At 47.2% G+C, this 26,924-nt stretch overlaps 2 protein-coding genes and 1 non-coding gene across 3 annotated transcripts in view; 1 reads left to right on the top strand and 2 right to left on the bottom strand.

The window, feature by feature from the left end:
* The window catches only part of SPIDR (scaffold protein involved in DNA repair), a 344,944-nt gene extending 332,656 nt beyond the window's left edge, over positions 1-12,288 (bottom strand). The window contains exons 1-3 of the mRNA XM_056111030.1: positions 12,221-12,288; positions 5,536-5,691; positions 4,010-4,076 (exon numbers count right to left, since the gene is read on the bottom strand). Coding sequence (XP_055967005.1) covers positions 4,010-4,076; positions 5,536-5,691; positions 12,221-12,253 — 256 coding nt within the window. The 5' untranslated portion in view covers positions 12,254-12,288. The remainder of the gene's footprint in view (positions 1-4,009; positions 4,077-5,535; positions 5,692-12,220) is intronic.
* On the top strand, positions 7,679-7,783 carry LOC130022952 (U6 spliceosomal RNA). The gene has a single exon (XR_008792340.1). It is a non-coding gene; the product is annotated as a U6 spliceosomal RNA (small nuclear RNA).
* A 10,017-nt stretch (positions 12,289-22,305) lies between the features above and the next one.
* Positions 22,306-25,025, bottom strand: CUNH7orf25 (chromosome unknown C7orf25 homolog). Its single transcript, XM_056109708.1, has 2 exons — positions 24,971-25,025; positions 22,306-24,257 (listed from the first exon to the last, which is right to left on the bottom strand). The coding sequence occupies exon 2, from the start codon at positions 24,234-24,236 to the stop codon at positions 22,971-22,973; it is 1,266 nt and encodes a 421-aa protein (XP_055965683.1). The 5' UTR covers positions 24,237-24,257; positions 24,971-25,025; the 3' UTR covers positions 22,306-22,970.
* Positions 25,026-26,924: the final 1,899 nt, after the last annotated feature.

Below are 26,924 nucleotides of genomic sequence, written 5' to 3'. Positions count from 1 at the left end.
ATATGGTTAAAAAAAAACCTATTGTTATGTGTATATGAAATGCTTCTGTGTGCCCCTATGCCAGACTAGGTGCCCTAAGTAATGGCAGTGTTAGAAAACTTAACAGCAAGCATTGTTATTGAACCAAACTTGTCAATTCTGAGATATTAGTATATTCACAGAGAAGAAATAATAGAAAGTTCTGGTGTGCTTCACCTAGTGCATTTAATGGCAACATTTTGCAAATAGTAATATAACATCACAGCTCAAATGTTGATAGCAAACAGCCAAGAGACCGAAGAATCCCATCACCAGGAAAATATCCAAGATAGCCTTTTAAGGCCACACCATAACCTCCTTTGACTAGAGAGATAATACAGTAGGTCTTGCATGCGGCTCAATGCCTGGACCCTATATGGTCCCAAGCCAACCAGGAGTGATTACTGGACACTGAATCAGGAGTAAGCTCTGAGTAAAACTGTGTGTGAGCTCCCAATCCTGCCCCCAAAATAAATAAATAAATAAACAGCCTCCCTTGGTCCCAACTGCTAACCTGTGTCAACCACTATTTAATTCTGCACTTCTATAATTTTATCATGTCAAGAATGACAAAAATGACATCTATGTTACCTTTTAGAACTAATTTTTATATGTGATATAATAATCTGGACAATCATCAAAGATTTATATATAACAATTCGGGTTTTCTTTATTACTATGTAGTGATTACATGACATGGGTGTACAAGTCTGTTTAATCATCTGCTTTCTAAAATATGTATTGTTTCCAGTTTGGGAGTATAAGTCAAAACTTCCAAACATTTTTTTCTAGAGTAACTGTACTATTTCACATTCCTGTCAGTAATATATAAATTATTCCTATATTCTTTGCATCATTAATGAGTTCGATATTGTCACTCTTTTCTATTTTATTTCTTCTGACAAGAAATGTAGAAGGAATGGGGCTATTCCATCTTGGTAGAAATAAATGTCAGTAAGAACTTTTATGATGTGAATCAGTACCAGTATTAAGCATGCACAAAAAATATTAGCAGAGCGGGTAGGGCATTTGCCTTGCAAGCAGCCAACATGGTCGACCCAGGTTCAATTCCTCCGCCCCTCTCAGAGAGTCCAGCAAGCTACCGAGAGTATCTCGCCCGCACAGCAAAGCCTGGCAAGCTCCCCGTGACGTATTCAATAAGCCAAACACAGTAACAGTTGTCACAATGGAGATGTTACTGGGCCCGCTCGCAAATCAAGGAATCCATATTAAACAACTAATAAAACTGAGATGTGTACTTGTAAAAGATACAACCTATCATTATTATGCATCAAAAAGAAATGAATCATATAAGACAAGGCTGAACACTCACCACTCTAATTCAATATAGTACTGGAAGTAACTGCCATAGCAGTTAATCAAAAAAAAAAAAGATATCAAGGGCATCCAGTAGGAAGGAAGAAGACAAGCTTTCACTACTTGCAGATGACATGATACTAAGAAAATCCTAGTGATTCTACAAAAGGGCTTCTAGAAACAACAGATTTGTATAATAAAGTGGCAGGTTACAAAAATCAGATTTGTATAATAAAGTCAAAGTCCAAAGTCCATGGCACTGCTATACATAAATAATGAAAGAGAAGAAAGAGCCATTTTTTGAAAATTCTATTCACATTTGTGCCTCAGAAAATTAAGTACCTCAGAATCAGCTGAACTAAAAAGGTGAAACACCTACACACAAAAAAAACTACAAAACACTACTTCAAGAAATAAAAGAGGACACAAGGAAGTGGAGACACATTCCCTGCTCACAGACTGGGAGGATTAAAATTGTCAAAATGACAATACTCCCCAAAGCATTGTACAGATTCAATGCAGTCCCTGTAAGGATACGCAAGACATTTTTCAAAGAAATAGATCAAACACTCTTGAAATTCATATGGAAAACTAAACCCTCACGAATAGCTAAAGCAATTACTGGGAAAAAGAAGATGGAAGGCATCACCTTCCCCAATTTTAAACTCTACTACAAAACAGTAGTAATAAGCCCCCAGGGCATATTCCCAGACATGATATTGCTGGGTGATACGAAAGCTCAATTTCTAGCTTTCTGAGGAATGTCCATATTGTTTTCCTAAAGGTCTGGACCTGTTAGCATTCCCACCAACAATGAATTAGGGTCCCCTTCTCCCCTCACCCACACCAGCGCTGGTTGCTCTTGTTCTTTTTGATGTTTGCCAGTCTCTGTGGTGTGAGATATCTCATTGCTGTTTTGATCTGCATCTCCCTATAGGGCATTTTTTCATGTCCTTTGGCCATTTTTTCTTTTTGGGTCACACTCAGCGATGCACAGGGGTTACTCCTGGCTCTGCACTCAGGAATTACTCCTGCAGTGCTCAGAGGACCATATGGGATGATGGGAATTGAACCCGGGTCGGCCGCCTGTAAGGCAAATGCCCTACCCGCTGTGCTACTGCTCCAGCACTCTTTTGGCCACTTTTATTTCTTCTTTGAGAAAGTTTCTGTTCATTTTTTCTCCCCATTTTTTGACAGGATTCGATGGCTTTTTCTTGTAAAGTTCTACCAGTACCATATATATCTTGGCTATTAACCCTTTATTAGATGGGTATTGGGTAAATATTTTTTCTAATCTGTGGGCTGTCTTTGTATCTTGGTCACTGTTTCTTTGGAGGTACAGAAGCTTTTTGGTTTAATGCAGTCACACTTGTTTATCTTTGCTTCCATTTGCTTGGTCAGTGGTATTTCATCTTTAAAGATGCTTTTACGGGCTGGAGAGATAGCACAGCAGGTAGGGCGTTTGCCTTGCACGTGGCCGACCCGGGACCTGGGTTTGATTCCCAGCATCCTATATGGTCCCCTGAGCACTGCCAGGAGTGACCACCGTCTCCTTCGTGCAAAATTCTACTTCACAGAGAGGGGAGAAAGGGCTGCAAAGTTTAAGAAAAGAACCCCCAGAACGACCACCAACTGGGAGCTCTTTGGCACTATTGCTGCAACATGGGAAGATGCCAGCATTGACAACACTGACGAGGAATACGATCAACTGGTTCAGCACCTCCATGATTGTGCAAGGAATGCCAAGAGGGAGATAGCCACAAAAAAAACGCCTATTTTCGAAAACTCTTGAGCTTATTCGCCAATGTGGTTTGGTGCATGCCTCAGGCAACCACAAGTGAACCCAAAAAGCAGAAAAAAAAAAAAGATGCCTTAGCTTCAATGACATGGAAGGTTCTGTTCACAGAACCTTATGGTTCCACTATGTATTTTATGGATTCAGGCAGCACTGTTCACAATAGCCAGAATCTGGAAACAATCCAAGTGCCCAAGAACAGATGACTGGATAAAGAATCTATGGTACATCTACACAATGGAACACTATGCAGCTGTTAGAAAAAATAAAGCTATGAAGTTTGTTATAAATGGATGGACATGGAGAATATCATGCTGAGTGAAATGAGTCAGAAGGAGAGGGACAGAAACAGAATGACTGGACTCATAGTTAAAAAAAAAAAAAAAAACCTAATATGAGGCCAAATATCCAAGGACGGTAGGTTCAAGGACCAGAAGAATTGGTCCACAGTTGGAAGCCTACCTCAAATGTTCGGGGAGGAAAAGACAGTTGGGATAGAGAAGGGACCACCATGACAAAGAGAGTTGGAAATAATCACTCTGGATAAGAACTGTGTGCTGAAAACAGGTAAAGGAACAAACATGATAACCTCTCAGTACCTGTATTGCAACCATAATACCCCAAAGTGGAGACAGAGAGGGAGAGAGAAGGGGAGGGAAAGGGAAGAGTGGGGGAGAAGGAGGGGAAAGAAAAGCGCCTGCCATAGAGACAGGCTGTGGGGAGGGTGGCAGGAGGGAAACTGGGGACATTAGTGGTGGGAAATGTACATTGGTGGAGGGATGGGTGTTGGAATACTATATGACTGACACCTGACCATGATCAGCTCTGTACCTCTGTATCTCACAGTGATTCAATTTAAAAAAAAAATCAAATAATTACCTTTTTGGGGTCTAGGGGATAATCCAAGGTGCTTTCCCAAAGTAGTTTTCCTTTCAGCCGTTAATGACTACATACAGAAAATATTGTTTAGTATTTTATCATTATAATTGTCACAACAGTTAAACAACAACAAAATATTTTATAAAGTATTTAAAACCCTAAACTATATCCTCTGCTTGGAGGGCATGCTCGGAATGGGAGATGCGTGCTGAAAGGAGACTACAGACCGAACATGATGGCCACTTAATACCTGTATTGCAAACCATAACACCAAAAAGGAGAGAGTATGAGGGAATTTGCCTGCCACAAAGGCCGGGGGTTAGGGGTGGGGGCGGTGGGAGGGATACTGGGAACATTGGTGGTAGAGAATGGGCACTGGTGCAGGGATAGGTACTTGATCATTGTATGACTGAAACATAAGCACGAAAGTTTATAAGTCTGTAACTGTACCTCACAGTAATTCATTAAAAAACTTTTTTAAAAAAAGAGAAAACTGTATCCTGAATATACTCCTCATATACTCAGTTAAAAGTGTATTTTCAAGAATATAAATATAGAGCTGTCCAAATAACATTACTCATTATGTATTTTGAAGTTAGCACATATCAAAAAGATAGCTCCAAGGTCTAGAGCATATATATGGCATGCACAGGGACCCAAAACTGATCCCTGGTACTAAATGAGTCCCCTAGCATCACCAGATGGGGGCCTGGAAGCCCCGAAGCACCACTTGGAAGGCGCCGATAGCCCCCAAGACTACTTGGAAATGCCTCACATCCCTTAAGAACACAAAAATGATCAGATTTATAAAATTTAACCCAACTATCTAACTATCCAACTATGAACATGTCATAAATACATTTATGATAAAAAGTAGGATTCTGGCCGGAGCAATGGTACAGTGGATGGGGCATTTACCTAGCACGTGGCTGACCCGAGTTCAATCCCCAGCATCCCATATGGTCCCCCAAGTACAGCCAGGAGTAATTCCTGAGTGCAGAGCCAGGAGTAATCCCTGAGCATTGCTGGCTGATACCCAAACAGCAAAAAAGAAAAAAGAAAAAAAAAGTAGGATTCTACAGTTTGGGCTTCCATGTTCTTGCATGACATAAATAGGTGAGCTCTAATTTGCCTAAACCCAAGGAAGAAGGGGATAAAAAGTGAAGTACTGATTATTGTAGTGTTTTATTCCCAGCACCACTCCACACAGCTGAGTGTGATGCCAGGGGCACTGCACCTAGGATTCCAAGTGCCACCAGTGAATGATCTCCAGAACAATGTAACCAAGACTGTTACAAGCACTACAATTAAAATGAGATCTGTGACAGGCACTACAACAAAAAGTGTAAACACTACTACTAACTGTAAAACTCAATACCACAAGGACAATAAAGGGAAGAGAAAGGAATAAAGAGTGTGTGTGTGTGTGTGTGTGTGTGTGTGTGTGTGTGTGTGTGTGTGACTGTAGTGGCCTGAGTATCAGGAACCTATGACATTCAGGTAAAACAACTTTACAAATACTTTACCTGAGTCCCAGAAGTGTCCAAAAAGCCTTCTCCGCACCTAAGCCATTCTTCAGAGAGGGAAGAAGCTGTACCCACTGTTCTGGGACCTGCTTTTCTGATATTCAGTGAACTCTCTCCTGGAAAGGATGGAAAGTCTGTATTCCAATTTCTTTTTCTCTGTAGTGAATATTTTCAAAGAAAAAAGAAACTTTATTATTAAATATACACTGAGTTTGCAAAATGCAAGTCACACCCACCACCTGGCCCCCTGGTGCCGTGTAATCCCATCAGCGGCCAAGACTCAGAGACTATAAAATCCAGATCCCGGACAAGAACAGTGCAGTCTTCTGCCCCCGCGCCTGGTTGTTCCTTCCCGGGGCCCCTTGGAGGGGAGCGGGTTGAGCTTTCCTCCCCGCCCTGACCAGGGCTCCGGCAGCCGAAGACCTCCAAGACCAGCCACCCCCATGCTGAGACCACTCTCCGCACACATGAAGGTACTGGCAGAGGGACAAAGCCATGCGGGTTCCGGGGCCGAGACCTCCAAGCCTACTCGGATTGGAGTCGAGCATCTTCCACCCAGATCCTCCAAATTCCAGTAGGCGGGGGTCACACCCACCACCTGGCCCCCTGGCGCCGTGTAATCCCATCAGCGGCCAAGACTCAGAGACTATAAAATCCAGATCCCGGACGAGAACAGTGCAGTCTTCTGCCCCCGCGCCTGGGTGTTCCTTCCCGGGGCCCCTTGTAGGGGAGCGGGTTGAGCTTTCCTCCCCGCCCCGACCAGGGCTCCGGCAGCCGAAGACCTCCAGGACCAGCCACCACCATGCTGAGACCACTCTCCACACACATGAAGGTACTGGCAGAGGGACAAAGCCACGCGGGTTCCGGGGCCGAGACCTCCAAGCCTACTCGGATTGGAGTCGAGCATCTTCCACCCAAATCCTCCAAATTCCAGTAGGCGGGGGTCACACCCACCACCTGGCCCCCTGGCACCGTGTAATCCCATCAGCGGCCAAGACTCAGAGACTATAAAATCCAGATCCCTGAACCGCACGGCCGCATTTGTGGCCGTGCGACATCTTATCAGAACTTTTTTTATGACATCTTATTGTCTCCTTCCTACTTTGGACAAACTTGCAGGCTATCGAATGTAGCCTGCCCACAGGGCAGAGTCTGGCAAGCTCCCCGTGGCGTACCAAATATGCCAAATACCAGTAACAATGATGGGTCTCATTCTCCTAAAGAGCCTTGAATATAATCTCAGGGCTAGGATGAAAGAGACGTTACTGGGGCCTGCTCGAGGCAATCGACAAATAACAGGATGATGAAATGAAATGAAAATACACTGAGTTTGCAAAATGCAAGTGGAGAAAACTTAACAACCACCCCTCCAGAGTCCGAAGAGGTATTGTATTTAAAGGAAAAAAGCTGAGAAACAAGGGAGCAATTGGCACCTGGAAACACTAGAAAAGGAGCAAGTAATCTGAAAGGTATTTTCTAAAAGGGAGGTTACAGAGCAAGAGCCCCACCTCAAGAAGATTCAAAAGGGTGACAACATTCAAGGAGAAATGTCAGAGTTAATCTGTTCAACATTACAAGGATAGCTGAACCAAAAACATGGGGGAAAAAAAGAAAAGTTACCATGGGAGGACAATCAGGAAATATCTAACAAATGGTCAAAATTCTGCAAAACACAAGAAAAAAGAGAAGGTAGAAATGTTACAGAGGATCCTGCATCTTAAAAATTCTGAAAAATCTGGGCTGGAGTGAGTGCAGCAGGTGGGTGCTTCCGCTGCACACGGCAACCTGGCTGCCATCTAGAATCCAGTCCTGGCAGGCGTGATTCCTAAGTACAGAGCACAGGGGGTGTTGCTCCAAAACAGAAACAAAACAAAACAAGATTCTGAAAAACTATAATAGAAAAGAGTGGCGATGCTAAAGGATCAAAACCAAGCCTCATATAAAGTTTTTAGAAAGAATAAAAAAGAGGCAGAATACCTCAACACATAAAGACGGTGCACCAAAGACTTGCCGATAGTACAGCAGAACTGCAATCTAATATTTCTAACCATGACATTAACATTTTAAAATCTCATAAATTAAGTAACCAATTTAAGAAGTAGAATAAAATATGTGAATGACCTCAAATTAAAAGGAGCATGCTGTGCTCGCTTCAGCAGCACATAAACTAAAATTAGAACAATAGAGAAGATTAGCATGGCCCCTACGCAAGGATGACATGCAAATTCGTCAAGTGTTCCATATTCTTGTGAATGTCGGGAGAAAGGGACTCTCCATTGCTGGTGGGAATGCCGACTGGTTCAGCCCTTTGGAAAAACAGTATGGACGTTTCTCAACAAACTAGAAATTGAGCTCCCATTTGACCAACCCAGCAATACCACTTCTGGGAATATATCCCAGAGATGCAAAAAATATATAGTAGAAATGACATCTGCACTCATATGTTCATAACAACACTATTTACAATAGCCAGAATCTAGAAAAAACTCAAGTGCCCTAGAACAGATGACTGGCTAAAGAAACTTTGATACATCCACACAATGGAATACTATGCAACTGTTAGAAAAGATGAAGTCATGAAATTTGCATAAAAGTGGATTGACATGGAGTATCATGCAAAGTGAAATGAGTCAGAAAGAGAGGGACGGACATAGGAAGACTGCACTCATTTGTGCTATATAAACTAACAGTATGAGAGATCTACACCCAAGGACAGTAGAGACGAGTACCAGGAAGATTGCTTCACGGCCCGGAAACGGGCCTCACATGCTTGGAGAAAAGGTAGTTAAGATAGAAAAGGAACTACCAAGAAAAGGATGCTTGGAGGACCCACTCGGGATGGGAGGTGTGTTCTAGAGTAGACTATAGAGCAAAGATGATCACCACTTAATACGTGCACTGCACACCACAACACCCTAAAGAAGAGAGCAAATAAAAAGGGAATCCACCTGCCACAGAGGCAGAGGGTAGGGGACATGGGAGGGGGATGAGGAGGGATACTGGGAACACTGGTGGTGGAGAATGGGCACTGGTGGAGGGCTGGGTACTCAATCATCGCATGATTGAAACGTGAGCATGAAAGTTTGTAAGTCTATACCTGTATTTCATGGCGATTCATTACAAAATTAAAAATTAAATAAAATAATTTTTTAAGTCAAAAAAAGGTTAAAAGGAGGAAAAAAAGGAAACCTACAAACCTACGAATGCAAAGATCCTCAACAAAATACTAACAGAATACAACAAAACATCAAAAAAGATCATAGACCATGACCAAGTGGTATTCATCCTGAAGATGCAAGTACGATAGATGGAGAGAAAGCATTTGACAACAAGCAGCATATTCATGATAAAAAGTCTCCAGAGAATTAATGGAACTTGAAGGAACTTCCCTCAACACAGTTAAAATCATTTACCACAGCCCACAGCAAGTCTAATACTCACTGGTCAAAAACAGAAAGCCTTTCCTCTAAGACCTGGATGTCTACTCTCAGCATTACTATTCCATATACTACTGGAAGTCCTTACCATAGTAACTAGGCAAGAAAGAGATATCAAGGGTACACAGACAGTAAAAGAAGTCAAGTCCTCACTATTTTCAAATGACATATTATACTTAGCCCTAAAGGCTCAGCAAAAATAACTTCTAGCGGGGGCCGGAGCAATAGCACAGCGGGTAGGGCATTTGCCTTACACGCAGCCAACCTGCGTTCAATCACTGGCATCCCATATGGTCCCCCAAGCACCATCGGGAGTAATTCTTGAGTGCAGAGCCAAAGTTACCACTGAGCATTGCCAGGTGTGACCCCCCCCCCCAAAAGAAGACAAAAAAAAACCTCCTATACAACAGTCTTGTATAGTAAAATGACAGATTATAGAGTCAACATGCAGAAAACCGTAACTTTTGTTTTTTCCTTTTTTGGACCATACCTGGCAGTGTTCAGGGGTTACTCCTGACTCTGCACTCAGGAATTATCCTGTCAGTGCTTGGGGGACCATATGGGATGCTGGGGATCAAACTGGGGTTGACCATTCATGGTTTTTCTATATGCAAATAATAAAACAGGAAAGAAATTAACAAAAACAATTCCATTCACAATTGTGCCTCAGAAAATTAAGTGCAGAAGAGAGATTTTTAAAAAATGTCCCCAAGCAAGTAGAAACATAAACAAATGGAATGACGTTAAGCAAAGAAGCTTCTGCACCTCAAGAGAAGCAGTGACCAAAATAAAGAGAGAGCCCATGGAATGGGAAAGAATATTTACCCAATACCCATCTGATAAGGGATTAGTATCCAGTATATACAAGACACTAGTAGAATTATAAAAGAAAAAAACCTCCAACCTCATCAAAAATTGGGGAGAAGAAATTCACAGAGGCTTCCACAAAAAAAGAAATACAAAAGGCCAAAAGGTACATGAAAAAAAAAATGCTCTACACAGCTAATCATCAGGGAGATGCAAATCAAAACTAGGAATTGGGCTTTCATATGACCCCGCACTCCTAGGAATATATCCCAAGGGTGCAAAAAAGCACAGTAGAAATGACATCTGCACCTGTATGTTCACTGCAGCACTGTTCACAATAGCAGAATCTGAAAACAACCCAAGTGCCCAAGAACAGACGACTGGTTAAAGAAACTTTGCTATATCTATACAAAGGGAATACTAGGCAGCTGTTAGGAAAGATGAAGTCATGAAATTTGCTTTTAAGCAGACGATCATGGAGAGTATCATGCTAAATGAAATAAGTCAGGAAGAGACAGAATGACTGCACTCATTTGTGGAATATAAAATAACATAATATGAGGGGTTGGAGCAATAGTACAGCGGCCTCCCCACTGTGCTATGGCTTCAGGCTCAAAACTAGTAACATTCTTAAATCAGGATTCAGTCTAAGTGCCTAACATGAAGGTTTTGGCTGGCAAAGTAGGAATTTCAGAAAATATAGCTTTTAAAGATACTCCCAGCCTTCTGATCAGTCACTAGCAAAAATAAAGTAAGGAATTTGCCCATCCCATGCATGAAGTTCCCTTTCCTCAGGAAGTTCTAAGAGTAATCTGGATAAAAGAACATTTGGGTGACTCCATTTCTCCCTTCCGGTGCTTTAGTATCCCCTCTTACACTTTAAACTAACCAAAAGTGAACACACAAAAATCCTAGACATTCCCCCAAGCCCTGATATAGACAGACTCCTTGGGCAGGCTGTGTACCCTCCAGGATTTATGAGTAATTAATCTTGTTTCCCCAAATTACCTGACAGCTTTTGCTGAAGTCAATAGTCTAACTATAATCAGAACCACAAGGAGTGGTCCAGACACAATACTAGGGCTGGGGCTGGGGGAAGACCTGTGGTGGCTTGCTACAATGCCCGTGCATTACCGAGGAATGCCCAAGTCATTACCAGCAGAGAACATCATTATCCATCATCGGGGACCAATACCACACAGGAGAAAGGGTCAGAGTCTGAGAGGCTAAGAATTATTGATACTGAGTAGTTTTGCTGTAGATTGTGTGTGCCAGCGGGGCCTCTCCCCCCACCTACTGATCAGAGTCTAAAATGACGGGGGGGGGGGGGGGGGGGGGGAGGGGGGGCCTGAGGAGGTAGCATAGCAGGCAGGGTGCTTATTTTGCAAGAACTGACCTGGGTTCATCCCTGGCACTGCCAGGGGTTATTCCTGAGAACAGAGCCAGGATTAAACCTTGACACCACCAGGTGTGACGACCCCCCCATCAAAAGAAGAACAAGAAGAAAACTTAAGGCCAGGGAGATAGCTCAGGATACAGCTCTTGTCTCGCATGTGTAAGACTCTGAACTTGATCCCTGACACAATAAAGTAAATTGGACTAAATAAATTAATTCGACAGACGGGTCAAATTGCTCAAGGGGCTGAGCGCTTGCTCTCCACGCGGAAGACAGAGTTCCGTCCGTCCCGAGCCACAGTACGGAAGCCCAGCGGGTCGGTCCCCAGCATCCCAGCATCCCATCTCGGGTGACTCCCGGGTGAGCAGCCGGGGGAACCCAAAGGCCAAGCGAGAAAGGAGACCGGGTTCAGCCCTGGCACCACGTGGGGCCCCAACACGGCCAGGGGCAACCTCACTGCACCGCCACGCGGGGCTCAAAACCACCTTTGCAGCTCTCAAAACGGAAATCTTCCCAGCAGCATCTTTCCGGCTTTTTAAACAATGAGGTCAAAGGTCACCGAGCGGCGACAGCGAGCCTGGAGGACCGCCCGGCACCGGCTCTTCGGGGGGCGGGGGTGCCCGGCCAGGCAGTGCTCAGGGGCTGCTCCTGGCCCGGTGCTCACGGGACTCCGCGGGGCCAGGGCGGCAGAGCCGCGTGCGGGCCCGGGCCCGGCGGGCGTCTGCCACCGCCTGCCTCGGGCGGGCGCGGGGGCCACGCGTCGTCTCCGCCCGGGACACCGGGGGGAGGGCGGCGCCGCGCCGGTTCCTCAGACTCGGCGTGAGGGGCCACGGCCGGGCCCCGGCCACGCCGCCGTGACGGGAACGCGGGGCTGCGCGGCGCGCTCTCGTGGCGGGGACTGGACGGGACGGGACGGGCGGCGTCGGGGACCGGCCTGCCGGGGAGGCGCGGGGTCCGGGGGCGCGGGGACTGGCGGCCCGCTCCCCTCCCGCCCGCGGGGAGGCGGGACGCCGCGCGCACACGGCCCGGCCCGCGCCCAGCGTACCTTGGGGCCACGGGGGCGGCCTCTCCCGAGCATCGCACGCACACCGAGGCACCGGCGCCGGGGGCGCCCCACGCCCGCCCCGCTGAGGAGAACGAGGCGGCGGCCGGCACGAGGGGGGCGGCCACTCCCGCCGCACGCGCCTCGCCGAGCGCGCCCGCCGGCTTCCGCGCGGGGGCCGGGTCTTCCCTCAGGCCCCGCCCCGCGGCCCGCCCACCGAGGAGCCGGCAGCCGGGGGGCGGGTCTTCCCTCAGGCCCCGCCCCGCGGCCCGCTCACCGAGGAGCTGGCAGCCGGGGGGCGGGTCTTCCCTCAGGCTCCCAACGAGGAGCCAGCAGCCGAGGGGCGGGTCTTCCCTCAGGCCCCGCACCGCGGCCCGCCCAACGAGGAGCCGGCAGCCGTGGGTCGGGTCTTCCCTCAGGCCCCGCCCCGCGGCCCGCCCAACGAGGAGCCGGCAGCCGTGCGCCGGGTCTTCCCTCAGGCGCCCAACGAGGAGCCAACAACCGAGGGGCGGGTCTTCCCTCAGGCGTCCAACGAGGAGCCAGCAACCGAGGGGCGGGTCTTCCCTCAGGCCCCGCCTCTCGGCCCGCCCAACGAGAAGCGGGCAGCCGTGGGGCGGGTCTTCGCTCAGGCCCCGCCCCTCGGCCCGCCCAACGAGAAGTCAGCAGCCGAGGGGCGGGTCTTCGCTCAGGCCCCGCCCCGCGGCCCGCCCATTGAGGAGCCGGTAGCCGTGGGGCGGGTCTTCGCTCAGGCCCCGCCCTGCGGCCCGCCCAACGAGGAGCCGGTAGCCGTGGGGCGGGTCTTCGCTCAGGCCCCGCCCCTCGGCCCGCCCAACGAGAAGCCAGCAGCCGAGGGGCGGGTCTTCGCTCAGGCCCCGCCCCGCGGCCCGCCCAACGAGGAGCCGGCAGCCGTGGAGCGGGTCTTCTCTCAACTAGGAGTCAGCACCTATGAGGGGGGCCTGAGGGAAGATCCGCCCAACACTGGATGGGCCGGCTTCCGTGAGAGGGGCGGGACCTGAAGGAAGGCCCGTCCCACCAGGCTGCTGGAGCCTCGTTGAGCGGGCTGAGAAGGGCGGGGCCTAAAGGAAGACCCGCCCCACAGGGCTGCTGGAGAGTTAGGCGGACGGAGAGAGGCGGGACCTGAAGGAAGGGAACCTGAAGACCCACAGCTGGTGGCGCCTGGTTGTGGGGACCGAGAGGGGCGTGGCCTGAGAAAGGACACGCCTCACTGCTGCAGGCTCCACTGTTGCGCGGGGAGCTGGAAAGGGGCGTGGCCTGAGGAAAGACACGCCCACACCTGCTGGCGCCTCGTTGGGCCGGCCTCCGCGAGAGGGGCGGATCCCGAAGTAAGACCCGCCCCACAGCTGGTGCGCGGCGTTGCGGCCCGGGGGAGCTGCGAGAAGAAGCGCCCGCTCCGGTTCGCGGCTACGCGGCGGGAAGCGGCCGGTCCGCCACAGCCCGAACTCGGCTGCAGCCGGTGCAGCTTTTGCTGCTTCGCCTTCCGGGACGGCCGGACGCCCAGGAGTTATGTGTGTCCAGGATGCCGCGTCCCCGGGCCCTTGCGCGAGGAGGACCCTCAAGCCGGGTTTGTTTCAGGTCGTGCCTCGAGGTGACCTTAAAGCCGAGGGCCCGTTAGTGCAGAGCCGTGTCAGGACGGTCGGACTGTTCCTTAGGGAGGAAAGTGTCGCCCCTTCTCACGCGCGAGCGAAGTCTAACAGAACCGTCAGGTACGGATGGAATAAGTGTCAGAAAAACGAAAACAACCAAGAATTGTTTAGAAAGACAAAAAAGAAAACCAAGAAATATCTGGAAATGGGGCTGGAGCGACAGCACAGCGGGGAGGGCGTTTGCCTTGCACGCGGCGGACCTGGGTTCGATTCCCAGCATCCCATATGGTCCCCCAAGAACAGAGCCAGGAGTAACCCCTGAGCATTGCCGGGTGTGACCCAAAAAACAACAGAAAAAAAAAAGAACTGTCTGGAAATGCAATATCCAACAGCCAGCTCAGGAAAAAAACCAGACCCTGTCCCAAGTCCACTCACTGATGCGCAGGAATGATGCCTTCCTTAAGACCAGGGAGTAAAGATCCCCAATCCTCAAAATTCATCCCCATGACAACCTTCTAGCTCTCACCTCAGCCCAAGCTGAGGCAGCTTGAGTCGCGGGGGGGAGGGGGGGGGGGACACAATTATAAAATCAGCTTCCGGATCGCGGTCCCCACTTATCTTGCATGTGGCCCGTCGAGGTTGATGCCCAGCCCACATGCGGTTCCCAGACCCCGCCAGAAGTGACCCCTAATCACCAAGACAATAGTAAGACCTGAGTACCACCATGTATGGCACCCTCCAAAAAAAAATAAATAAAATCAGCTTCCCTTATCAGTTTGATTCCTTCCAGGGTGACTAACTTAACTCTTTGGGCGCTGCAATTTGTCCTTGGTTTATGGCCCTCCGCTCTGGCTGGAGGTGACCATGTCCTCTTTTAGGGTATGAAATTGCTCTCCCTTCTTGTCTTTCTGTTTTTCCTGGAGAGACCTTCTCTCTCCTTAGAATCCATATCCTTTCTCAATCAAAACTGTTTCACTTCACTTTCTCCAGAAATTCTTTTCTGTGATGGAAAGAAAAGAGCCTGAACCCTTAGATCAGTCCTTCAGACTGACTTCAGCTCTGGTCTCCCCGGAGAGCCCCACCACCACCACCACCACCACCACCACCACATACACACACACACACACACACACACACACACACACACACCAATCAAATTTAGCAGTCCTAAAACCTACTAAAAGAAATTATTAAAACGGATGCTAGAATTTTAGATTCTGAAGTTTTATTTAAAGAAATTTACTTAGAAAAGTATGGAGAGAGAAACATGGGCTTCACCAGAGTGAAAACAAAAAGCTCCCAATTTGGATCTTTCCTGAGACAAGAAGTTATAAAAGTTCACTGCATAATTGCCATTTTGAGAAGCCTCTCTCTGCCTTCACAGACATCCCTTGCTTCTTTCACTTGTGACCTTCAGCTTTGTCACATAATTATTTTTGATTACCAGAGCAAGAATCCACTGGCTGTGGAATTTATTCTGCTAACACTTGAAGAAAATTTTAAAATAGAATACGATAAGAAGGGAAACTGGACAAAACTGAAATAAAGTCTAGGTAGTGATGTTCTAATGAAGGCATCTTTTTATTTTAATTTTTGGTAGGTTGTAAGCTAAACTATCTCTTCTTGATTTCAGTAGGAAAAAGATTAAATTGACATATCAGAGATTAGTAAAAGACAAACTTTAATTTCTTGTCCATGGAACTTATACATAGAACAATAAAATCACTGATCTGATTTTTTCAGAGAAGTTATAGTCTCCAGAAATAGAGCAATAAATTTAAAAGCAAAAAGACAAAGTAAGGAATTTAGCAATTTAAAGTAAAAAGAATGTGGAGCCAAAGCTATTGTACAGCGGGTAGGGCATTTGCCTTGCACACGGCCGACCCGGGTTCAATCCCTGTCATCCCATATGACTTCTGAACACCACCAGGAGTAATTCCTGAGTACAGAGCCAGGATTAACCCCTGAGAATCACCAGATGTGACCCAAAAAGCAAAAGCAGAAAGGGGGGAAAAAAAAACTAATTTTGGAGAGGTAGCCAATGAGCAAAAAAGATCAGAGAAAACTGGAAGCCTGAATGTTGACTCTGTGGCCTGAATTCTTGCTGGGGATTTGTGTTTACACATGCTTTATAGGCGCTACAATATCTGGTAGATCTGAACTTTAAACCCAGGCTTGAGAGTTTCTGGTTACTGGCATGAAATTGTTGTCTCAGTGACTAAGGACTGTCACACTTATCTCAGAGTTAAGCTTCATTCCAGATATACCATATGGTTCTTGAGCACTTAGTAGGTGGCAACTGGGGGTAGGGTGGAGAACTTGTTATTTGGCACCTCTGTCAGAGTCCTTCCCTCTTCATTTGATGCCTGGGCCTTCCAAAGAAAATGCTTTGAAAGACTTGGCCTGTACACTGACAACCGATAGGGGACTGAGTCTGTTGGCTTGACTAACCAAGTGTCTGTCAGCCCAGGAATGGAAGAATCCAGTTAGACACCAGCAGCCTCAGAATCTACAGCAGTGCTGGCTCTGATTCAGGCTTCCAGTTCTTCCCTTCTCAGAGCATATGAAAAAGCTGTATATCTGGGAAATATAGTATGCAACACATGTCAAATGTTTCCCTGTACTTTAGAGATTTTCAACCTTATTTCCTTAAAAATGACTATTTTTTAAAATTTGGGGCCATAGAGATAGTATAGTGGATAGAGCATTTGCCTTGCATGCAGCCAATCTTAGTTCGATCCCCAGCACCAGATAGGTCCCCAAGTACCACCAGGAATGAGCTCTGAGCACAGAGCCAGGAATAATCCCTGTGGTCAGTCAGGTATGTCTTCTCTCACAGGAAGTTATTTATTTGTTTTTAAATTTATTTTTGGTTTGGGGTCATATCCAGTGGTGCTTGGGGGCCGCTCCAAGCCCTGTGTCCAGAAGTCACTCCCAGCAGTGATTGGGAGATCAGGTGGTGTCAAATATTGGCACCATCCAGGCCTTGTATGGAAAGCATTTTTTGCATTTTCTCAGCCTACAGAACTATCTCTCCAGCCCTTAAATATGTGCTTTTTAAACATGCTTTTACTTGACCCCATTTCCTAGTCATATCTATGGTTTTTATATTATCTTTGCTTTTTCCCATTTTTTTGGATTCATTTTGCTATATAAACTGAGTTTAAACTGATACTTAACTATCTTTTTAAAAAAATTTATTTTCATAAGCTTGTTCACATTAATTAATTAAATTCAATATTTCAACACCAATCCCACCACCATTATTTCAAATTTTCCCATCACCATTCAAACCTGCCTGCCAGGGGCAGATGCTAGGCACTTTGTTTTCTATTGCTTTTTATGAATATCAGAGAGGTCGCACGACTGCAAAAGCGGCCATGTACTCCTGGAATTCTAAAATGGTAAATGGTTGGGGTCCACAGGCATCTCTGTAGGGATCTAATCCATTCTGAGATTCATTTGTGAGTCTCTGGATCAAGGCCACTTAACTGTATCTTACCTCATTTTAAAAATATGTCGTTGGGGCTGGAGTGATAGCATAGAGGTAGGGCATTTGCCTTGTCTGAAGCTGACCAGGTTTGATCCCCAGTATTCCTTTTGGTCCCGAGCACTGCCAGGAGTGATTCCTGAGTACAGGGCCAGGAGTAAGCCCTGAACACCACTGGTTGTGACCCCAAAAAGCCAAAGAAAATAAAATCCTGTCACTTGGGAGAGGTAATATGGTGGATAAGATGCTTGCCTTACATGTAGCCAACTCAGGTTTGATACCTTGCACCATGTTATGATTCTCTGAGCACTGGCAGAAGTGATCCCTGAGCATAGAGCCAGGCATAAGTCCTGATACCTTCCTGATACATACCCCCAAATTACTTCCCTCTTATAATTTTTTTAACCTTTGCTGATTCAAGGTTTTGTCTAATGAAGTAGGATTAGAGAATGTGTAGGTCTTGCTCACGAATGTCTCTGTGTGTGTCTGTTTCTAGAGATGTATCATTATGATTTGTGATTGTGCATATGTGTATGAGTATGCCCATGGTGCCAGGAATAGAACTCTGGTTACATGCATGCAAGGCGTGTACTTTACTGCTGAACCATATCCCTGGTCTATGAAGGCATGATCTTCCACTAAATATTCTAGTCTAAAGCCGGTGACACATTATATACTATGTCTAATATTACTTTGTTATAATGTTACTCCAATTCCAGTAGGCTTGGAGATCTCAGCCCTGGAACCCGCGTGGCTTTGTCCCTCTGCCAGTACCTTCATGTGTGCGGAGAGTGGTCGCATTCGAGCATCCTCCACCCAGATCCTCCAAATTCCAGTAGGCGGGGGTCACACCCACCACCTGGCCCCCTGGCGCCATGTAATCCCATCAACGGCCAAGACTCAGAGACTACAAAATGCAGATCCCGGACTAGACCAGTGCAGTCAGTCTCCTGCCCCTGCACCTGGCTGTTCCTCGCCGGGGTCCCTTGGAGGGGAGCGGGTTGAGCTTTCCTCCCCACCCCGACCAGGGCTCCGGCAGCCGAAGACCTCCAGGACCAGCCACCACTACAAAATGCAGATCCCGGAACCGCGCGGCCGCATTTTATCAGAACATTTTATCTGACATCTTATCAGAACATCTTTTTATGATTTCTCATTATCTCATTCCTATTCTGGACAAATTGCAGGCTATCGAATATAGCCTGCCCACAGGGCAGAGTCTGGCAAACTCCCCGTGGCGCACCAAATATGCCAAATACCAGTAACAATGATGGGTCTCATTCTCCTAAAGAGCCTTGAATATAATCTCAGGGCTAGGATGAAAGAGACGTTACTGGGGCCTGCTCGAGGCAATCGACGAATAACAGGATGATGAATGAAAAAATGAATGAATAATGTTACTAAGTGTGGTCCCTGTCTTGGGAGGACCACATCTGTGGCTGATGCAGAAAGCACTTTCCTCAAAAAAGTGCTGCAGTTGTTCACATTCACGTTTGTAAACATACATGATGCACTGTAGTACTGTCCTCCCGTTGTTCACTGATTTGCTCGAGCGGGCACAGTAACGTCTCCGTTGTGAGACTTGTTACCGTTTTTGGCACATCGAATATGTCACAGGGAGCTTGCCAGGCTCTACCATGTGGGCAGGATACTCTCAGTAGCTTGCTGGGCTCTCCCAGATGGACAGAGGAATTGAACCCAGGTCGACTGTGTGCAAGGCAAATGCCCTACCCTCTGTGCTATCACTCTAGCCCAAACATACATGATGATAATATTTATTATTATCACAGTAGATAAGGCCTTGCATGCAACCAACCCCGATTTGATTCCTGGCATCAGATAGGGCAGGAAAAATAAACTACCTTTTTTAATTTATACACTTTTAATGAATGTACCAAGAATCTGAAAAACCATGGAGTTATGATTCCTTTATAAAACAGTTATTAGTTATTCCAGTAACTACCCACCTTACAATTTGGAGGCAAAATTTTATTTTTATTTAATTTAAGCACTGTGAATTATAAAGTTACAAAGTTATTCATGATTGGGTTTCACAAATCATGCATATCACTTTACTTCCATTCAGAACCTAGTCCTCCTCCAGAGTGACCACTTCCCTCTATCACTGATACAGGGTCCCTTCCCTGACCTATCACTGACCCACACCCTGGCAAGATTCCTACCAAGGACCAATTTCTCCTGCTCTCCCTTTCTATTGTTTTTGGGTGTCAGTTATTCCCTATGTTTCTTTATATTCCACATATGAATGAGATCATTCTGTGTCTGTCTCTGTCGCTCTGACTCACTCTCCAGACCCACTCTCATGTGTTAGCAAATTACATGACTTCAATTTTTCTGCCAGACAAGAAGTATTCCATTGCATATATGTACCATAGATTCTTTATCAAGTCATTGGTTCATGGGCACTTGAGGCAATTTTTTTAAATTGGATATCAAGTACCAGTATCTTCTAATAAATGCTGATAAGTGGTTACATCCTAATCCCTATTAATTTTAGCATCATATACACCACATACTCAAATTCTTCATTTTGCACAGCATAAGAAAACTACTGGGAAATCTGGGTAACCAGGACAAACAGTGTTATACTGAGCTCCTGAAATTCTGATAGGGAAACTCAGGACCAAACACTGATCTGCTTTAGGAAACATTTCTACCAAACTCAGCACAGGAACAGATTGATTTGAAATGTTCAAGACTTATTAAAACGCATGACTGTGACTCCAATTTGGGATGCTCTGTATATATAGGATATAAAAATCTTTCCTCCATCTATAGAATGTTAAGTTGACGCCCAATACATTCCAAGACTCCATACCCAAGAGCTACTAAAATAACTCACATTTACAGAATAGTTGATAAAAAGTATTCCTTCCTCATGTGTTAGATATTCTAAGAATCATGTTTGGGAAATTTATAGGGATAAATAGAGTAAGGCTAATTCAATGGGGTCAGGATCTGGGAGTTAGCAGCATGAGGTTTTAAAATGTGTGCAGGGGTGCAGGGCATGTCCAAGGAGGTCAGGCCACTGGTGTCCTGGGCTTGGGTCTCTGCATTCTCTGCAGGTGTGACTTCTTGTATTCCACCTGCTCTCCCTTGGGTGTCCTCTTCCCTTTTTCAATTTGCACACAACTTTTAATGAATGTACCAATTGCACTTTTTTGTCAGGCAGTGGAGCCGGCCTCATCTCCCGTTGGCAGGGCTTCGTGGAACCCAGCCATCTGCTTTGGGCTTGTCCTTGCCTCGAGGCAATGCTCACCTCCTGTACGCAAGTGACACGGAAGTGGCCCAGGCCTCGTCCTGCGCCGTCAAACTGTGACCACCACAGGGAGCAGTGAATGGAACCACGTTGTCCACCCAGACTTTTCTAGAAATGACAGGGGCTCCCTAAGATCAAAAACTCCTTTCTAGCTTCACCTTGGCTTACAAACTGTCCACATGTGCCTAGACTCCGGACAGGCCTTACAATTCACGCTTCTATACGTTTCCAATCCCACTCCCTGTACACACCTCGTAAAATCCCACACTGCTCACTCCCAAATCCTGACCCCACTGGGTTAGCCTTACTTTCTCCCTCTAGATTTCAAACACAATTCCTTAGAACATGTAGTACATGAATTATATTTCAGCTGTTTGGCTATATTATTTAGTTGTTTTATCTCCATTAAAAACCAAACAGTCCTTATAGCAAAAGTTAATTGTTCATTTTTCTGCCCTCTTTTTTCTTTTCTTTTTTTTTTTTTTTGGCAGAACAAAGGATTGAATCCAGGGCCTTATACCTGTAAGGCAAGTGTTCTACTGCTGAGCCATTATCTGCCTCCAGCCACTTATTACTGCTTAGTTCGTTTTTGCTTCGGTGTCACACCCATCTATGCTCAGGACACTCTCTGGCTCTGCACTCAGAGATCACTCTTGGAAGGGTTCAGAAACCATACGGGATGCCTGGGATTGAACCCGGGTCAGCCATGTGCAAATGCCTTACCTGATAAGCTATCACTCTGGTCCCATTACAGCTCAGTTCTTACACCAAATACTTGCAAATATACTTTCCTATGCCTCTCTATACTAAACTAGAACCCAATCAGACATTTTCCCTAGGAAGTGCATTGAGGTAGTAGTACAATCTTTCCCATGAGAGACTTAGTCTTCAAGCCTGGGTTTCCCTTGAACATGTTATCTTGCTTGTCTCTCTCGCGCTCTCTCTTTGCTTGCTTACACTTATCTCTTGTTCTCCTCCCTCATATTTTTCTGAGTTTCAGTAAAAAGTATCTTGCTTTACACACAAAAAAATCTTTCCCAAGAGAAACTGTATAATTTTGTATTTCATTTCAATGTTCAGAGACCTAATCAAATTATACTTTCTCAACATTGTGGAAGAAAATAGTTTCTCTTTTCAAAGTTGGGAGTTTACACAGTAAAAAGATGTCAGGTAGTGGAGAGGCAAATCAAGTTTCTTTTGTATTCAGCTTAATGTATAGTTCTAAGATTCAATATCCCAATTGTTGAAATGTGGTGGGTACAAATCTACCTTAATAATTGGCTTTGTTGCAAGTTAATGACAGAATTGTAATGCAGTTGTCACATGCTATTCAATAAGTTGCAATATGGGTAATACTTTTCCTTAAAAATTCCTTTATTTCATGTAATTATCAATTTACTCGACTATTTCACTGTAAAGGTCCTAGGTTTGCTTAGATGACTATCAATAGACTTGTGGGATTCACTTGATCAAAATTCATTTCCTATATTATTATGTTGGGGTTTTGGGGGCTACATTCAGCAGGGCTCAGTAAATCACATGGTATTGGGATTGGAAATCCGACTCCTAAATACAAAGCATGAGCTCAGCTTGTTGAGGTACCTCTGTCCCTATTTTCTGTATTACTGTATTTTTGTAAACATACTCACCAGACTGGGCCTGACACAAAATAATGTTTTCATTACTAATAGCTGTACCTTTATTTTTTGTTTTGGGGCCATCCCTGATGGTGCTTAGGGACCACACCCAACATAATGCTCAGGGGGACCATGTGGTGCAAGGGATGGAAACCAGGTCCACCACATGCAAACCATATACTCCAGCCCTCTGAGCTATCACCCTGGCCACTGCTTTTAAATCCAAAGTCAATGTAACTGTAGACCTCCCAGCCTCAGTCGACATTAGTTAATAAGCCAATACAATAAAAAACAATCTTCAGGTTTCTCTCGAGATATTTAATGCAAGATGCAGTGTAGCCATGTCATGAAATGCAATTACCAGAAAAAGGGTGGTGTCCCTACCCAATCACACAAAACTACTGATACAGTTAAATGCCATATATAGATGTATTTATGCTTAACTGCTTAGACAATAAGCTTTTCTTGAGCATTTTTTTTTCTACTTTAGGTTAGCACTCTCTGTAGGACTGTCCTCCCGTTGTTCATTGATTTGCTCGAGCAGGCACCAGCAACGTCTCCATTGTGAGATTTGTTGTTACTGTTTTTGGCATACTTCAGGTTATATGCTTTATAGATGAGACACTTAACTTCACTGGCTTAAGGGTTCTACAGACCTTCATGTCACCCATCCAATTTAAGACATGAAGACTTGGGCTTTGGTATAAATAACTTATTCCATGACAATATTTAAAGGCTACCATTAGTATTCATTATCAGTTCTATAGTCTTTTGGTAAGGGAGTGGCTAGAACTTCTTTGCTTTCAGTAAGTGCTCTGGGCTGATGGATAAACACACTAAACTTAACACCCTGGTTGTTGGCAGCTCGGACAAAACCACTATTGGCAGTCATTGTGATGGCTTTTAGGGTGTCGCCTGTCCCAAAAATTGTTAACGAGCGACTATTGATTTTTGAACTAGCCACTAGGCTCAAGGCACGCTCAGAAGGCTGGTCTGGGACCACGTTAATTCGCTTAATTAGCATAGTGGCCCTTTCTCTCTCTCCAGGTCCTCCTAGTGTATCCAGTATAGACTGAAAGTCCTTGACAGCAGATTCACAAGCAAACAACTCCTTGTCCTTCATAAACGCCTCTAGTTGTGGTAGAACCTGCTCTTTCCTCTCTTGCTCTGCTTGTTCCGTAAGCACTTTTTCCTTGAAGATAAAATGGCAGCCTCCATAACTGAGGGCAGATACATATGTGATTAAAGTAGTAATGTCCAGGTTTACTCTTTTGCACACATCAACCTTAATCTCTGTTGGAAATGCAACACTTGCTAATATATTGTCTCGGTCTACTCTGGTCACCTGCAAAAGTTCAGGGCCCTCATCATCAGATTCACTTTCACTTGGCTGGAACTCTTCAGGGTGATCTAACAGAGAGTTCACTGCTACTATGTCTCCTCTCACAGAGATACCCATTTCCCTCAGCTTCTCGGCCATGGGGCTGGAGACACTGTTATAAAAGGCGAAGATGATGTGAGGGTTGCTATACTGCACGGGCTGCTGGTGGCTGGCCTGAAGGAAGTCTTCGGCCTGCTCAATGATGCTTTTGTCACCATACTGGCCCCTGCCAAGCCAAATGTTATGCAGAGCTTCAGCCTTTCGGCCAATGGCTTTCACCCACGTATGACCACCATTTGCCACCACATCCACCACCAGCGTCTGCTTCTCTCCCAGGGAATCTACGTAACCGAAGACATGAAGAACACTAACAACTTCTTCCAGGTTTTCTGCTGATTCCACAATGGCTCTTAGGTGCGTCAGATTTGTGCTCTGTAAATGGGACTCCTTAATAGCTACTTTCCCAGCTTCTACTTTCTGCAGGAACTTTAATTCTGCCTTCAGTTTGCTGCACAGCTTGGCACCACCTTCTATGCCACCTTTTCTTGATCGAGAAAGCGATTCTGCTCTTTTGATGAGTTCCTTGGCTATGGCTATTCGCTCACAAAGCATGGAGTGTGCAGACATGCTGACAGCATTATTCTTTTCCTACAAGGGAGGGAAAAGAGATTGGTTGAAAGAGCCCTTAAAAAATACGGCAATTCTTCAATTTAGCACCAAAGCTTATGTTGGTGGAGCCGAAGCGTCTCGGCAGATGGAGTTCAGACTTCAGAGACACTCTGCCAGCTAAGGACAGGGAACCTGGCTACACTTCTGAGCTTTTCTTTAAACGTGCTGCACTCTGACTCGCTCCAGACCTTCACCTCTTGAGCGCGAATGTCTAAGTGCGCACTGTACTGTCTAGGTTTGGAGAAGATGGGAGCGTCTGGATTCCGGTCTATCAGGGCTTCCACTACGGGCAGTGTTACTGTTAACCTGTGGATACGTTCTAACGAAAGGCTAAAAAAGTCAAGACAAAACGATCCAGACTAGCCACACGGGCTCAACTGCTTAGTAACTCCCCCAAGCAGGGGTCTCTCAAGACCGGGCAGGAGGCCGTGCCCGCCTCTTCCTTGCTGGGGGCAGCCCGGCGTGCTCGGGGGTCACTCGGCGCCGCCCCGGGCATCCCTCGGGGGCTGCGGGCCGGGCCGGCCGGGCCACCTGCAGGCGCCGCTCCCGGCCGTGCCCGCGGCCCGCGGGAGGCCCGGCTGCGCGTCCCGCCGCTCGCTCGCGGGGTCTCTGCCGCGCCGCCCGCGCCCCGGCCCGCGCCCCGGACGCGCGAGCTGGCCCGGCCCGGCCCGCGCCCGCCCGCCCGGCCTCACCGCAGCGCCCGCACCCGCCCGCGCTGCTCCGCTCCGCGCCGCGCCGCCCGCCTGCACCGCCGCCGCCGCCGGCGCCCGGTCACGTGGCCGCCCCGCCGACGCCGCGCGGGGCTTCCCAGGCGGCAGCGCGGCCTCCCGGGCGGCCGTGAAGCCGCGCGGCGCCATGTCTGCTCCGGGCACGCTGCGGGCGGGGCCGCCGAGGGCCGCGCGGGACCCGGGGGGGCGGGGCGGCGGCCCTGCGTCCCGGCAGCAGGGGGCGCTGTTCCCGCCCGGGCGGTACCGGGCCGGGCCGCGGGGCGGCGCTGCTGCTGCCCGGGAGCGCGCCCGGCGCTCGGAGACGCGCCGCCTCGGGCCAGACCTCCGGGGAGCCGCGGTCGGCGTGCGCTGCAGCGCGCGTTCTGGCCACGTTCCGGTCAGGGGCTGAACGGGCTGGCCAAGAATGAGCAGCCTCGAAGACTTGGGGTCAGGGCTCAGGCCGGGGGCCCGAGGCCACCCGAGGCGGAGCCGGGCTGCATCCCGACCAGCCGGTGACCCTGAGCCCAGCGCCGGGAGCCGGCCCAGGCTCGGCCGCCTGGGTCCAGAAACAAGTCAGAGCCTCGTGATCTTTCCCTCTTCTCCAAACCTCACTTAACTAGGAGGAAAAGGAATAAATCCACGCAAAAACAAGCCCCAAGCCCCAGAGGTTTGAGGGCGAGACGCGGTACAGCTTTGGGAGACGAAGAGCAGCAACACATGAGTCTCCTTTTGACAACTGGGAAGGCAGACGCCCTCTACCCCGCCGCGATGGGGTTCTTGGAGCCGGGGGTACCAGGGAACTACCTGCAAAGGGAGCAAAATCAAAGGGCTCACAAGTTAAAAACCCCAGGAAGGGTGTGCAACTGCAGGAGTCTGGAAGGCAGAAGGGGAGCGGCGAGGTGAAAACGGGGCTGCAGAAGGAACAAGCGCTGCAGTCCTCTCCCGCCTGGCACCGCGGGCACACAGGCATTCTACTGCGCTGGCTTCGGGGTTAAACACAGGAACTGGAGTGCCTTGGGAGGACTGTCATGGTGTAACCCAATAAGCCTGAGCTCCCTGCAGCCGGGAGAAAGGACAAGCCAATACTATCCTACACTACTGGAAGGCCTCAGTCCGTATGTGGTGCCTGGATTGAACCAGGTTGACTGCGTGCAAGGCGAGCGCTCTAGACTCTGTATCTAATACGGTTCAGGCTCCGGAGCTCTTAAGGTTTTGATTCACAAATTGAACAGATAGAAATTATTTACGAGCCTTATCAGCAAATAGCGCTAGGTAGAAACTGAGGTCAATGTTAGTCTCCTTCAGAGTCCCCGCCCCCCCCCGTGACTTAATTTTTGGTGGGGGAGGTACTTCCAGAGGTACTCAGGTTTTTCTCCTAGCTTTGCACTCAGGGATCATGCCCCATGGCAGAGTGTGTGTGTGTGTGGGGGGGAGACCGTATCGAGTTTTGGGGATCGAACTCGAAGCGTGCAACCCTACCCCTGTACTATCACCCTGGCTCATAATTTTTGACATTTGCATATTTCATATCTAATGACTTTTATAAGCTTATATTGTAGTTCTGGGAAATACTGGGCAGTGGAATCAAAATTTTTATTTATTTGGTTTTGGATTATTCCTGGTGGTGCTCAGGAGGCTACTTCTGGCTCTGTGCTCAGAAATAATCCCTGGTGGGACTTGGAGGACCATATGTAGTGATGGAATTGAACTGAGGTGACTGACATTCAAGGCAAGTGCCTTACTTCCTGAACTATGTCTCCAGCCCAGAAATAAAAAATTAAAAGTAGTCTGAGTATCAGCGATACTAGAACAAAATTTATACTACACCAGAACAAATTATATTAAGCATTGTACCTTCAGACCTTCACATTGAAAACAGACTTCATTTTATTTTATTCAAGGCTTCTATGGGTCTTTATTTTCAGTGATGGTTCTGTTT

Source organism: Sorex fumeus, unplaced genomic scaffold, assembly GCF_029834395.1.
Source record: "Sorex fumeus unplaced genomic scaffold, SorFum_2.1 ptg000002l, whole genome shotgun sequence".
NCBI lineage: Eukaryota > Metazoa > Chordata > Mammalia > Eulipotyphla > Soricidae > Sorex > Sorex fumeus.
The sequence above is the reverse complement of the archived record's forward strand: the minus strand, read 5'-3'. Positions and strand labels throughout refer to the sequence as shown.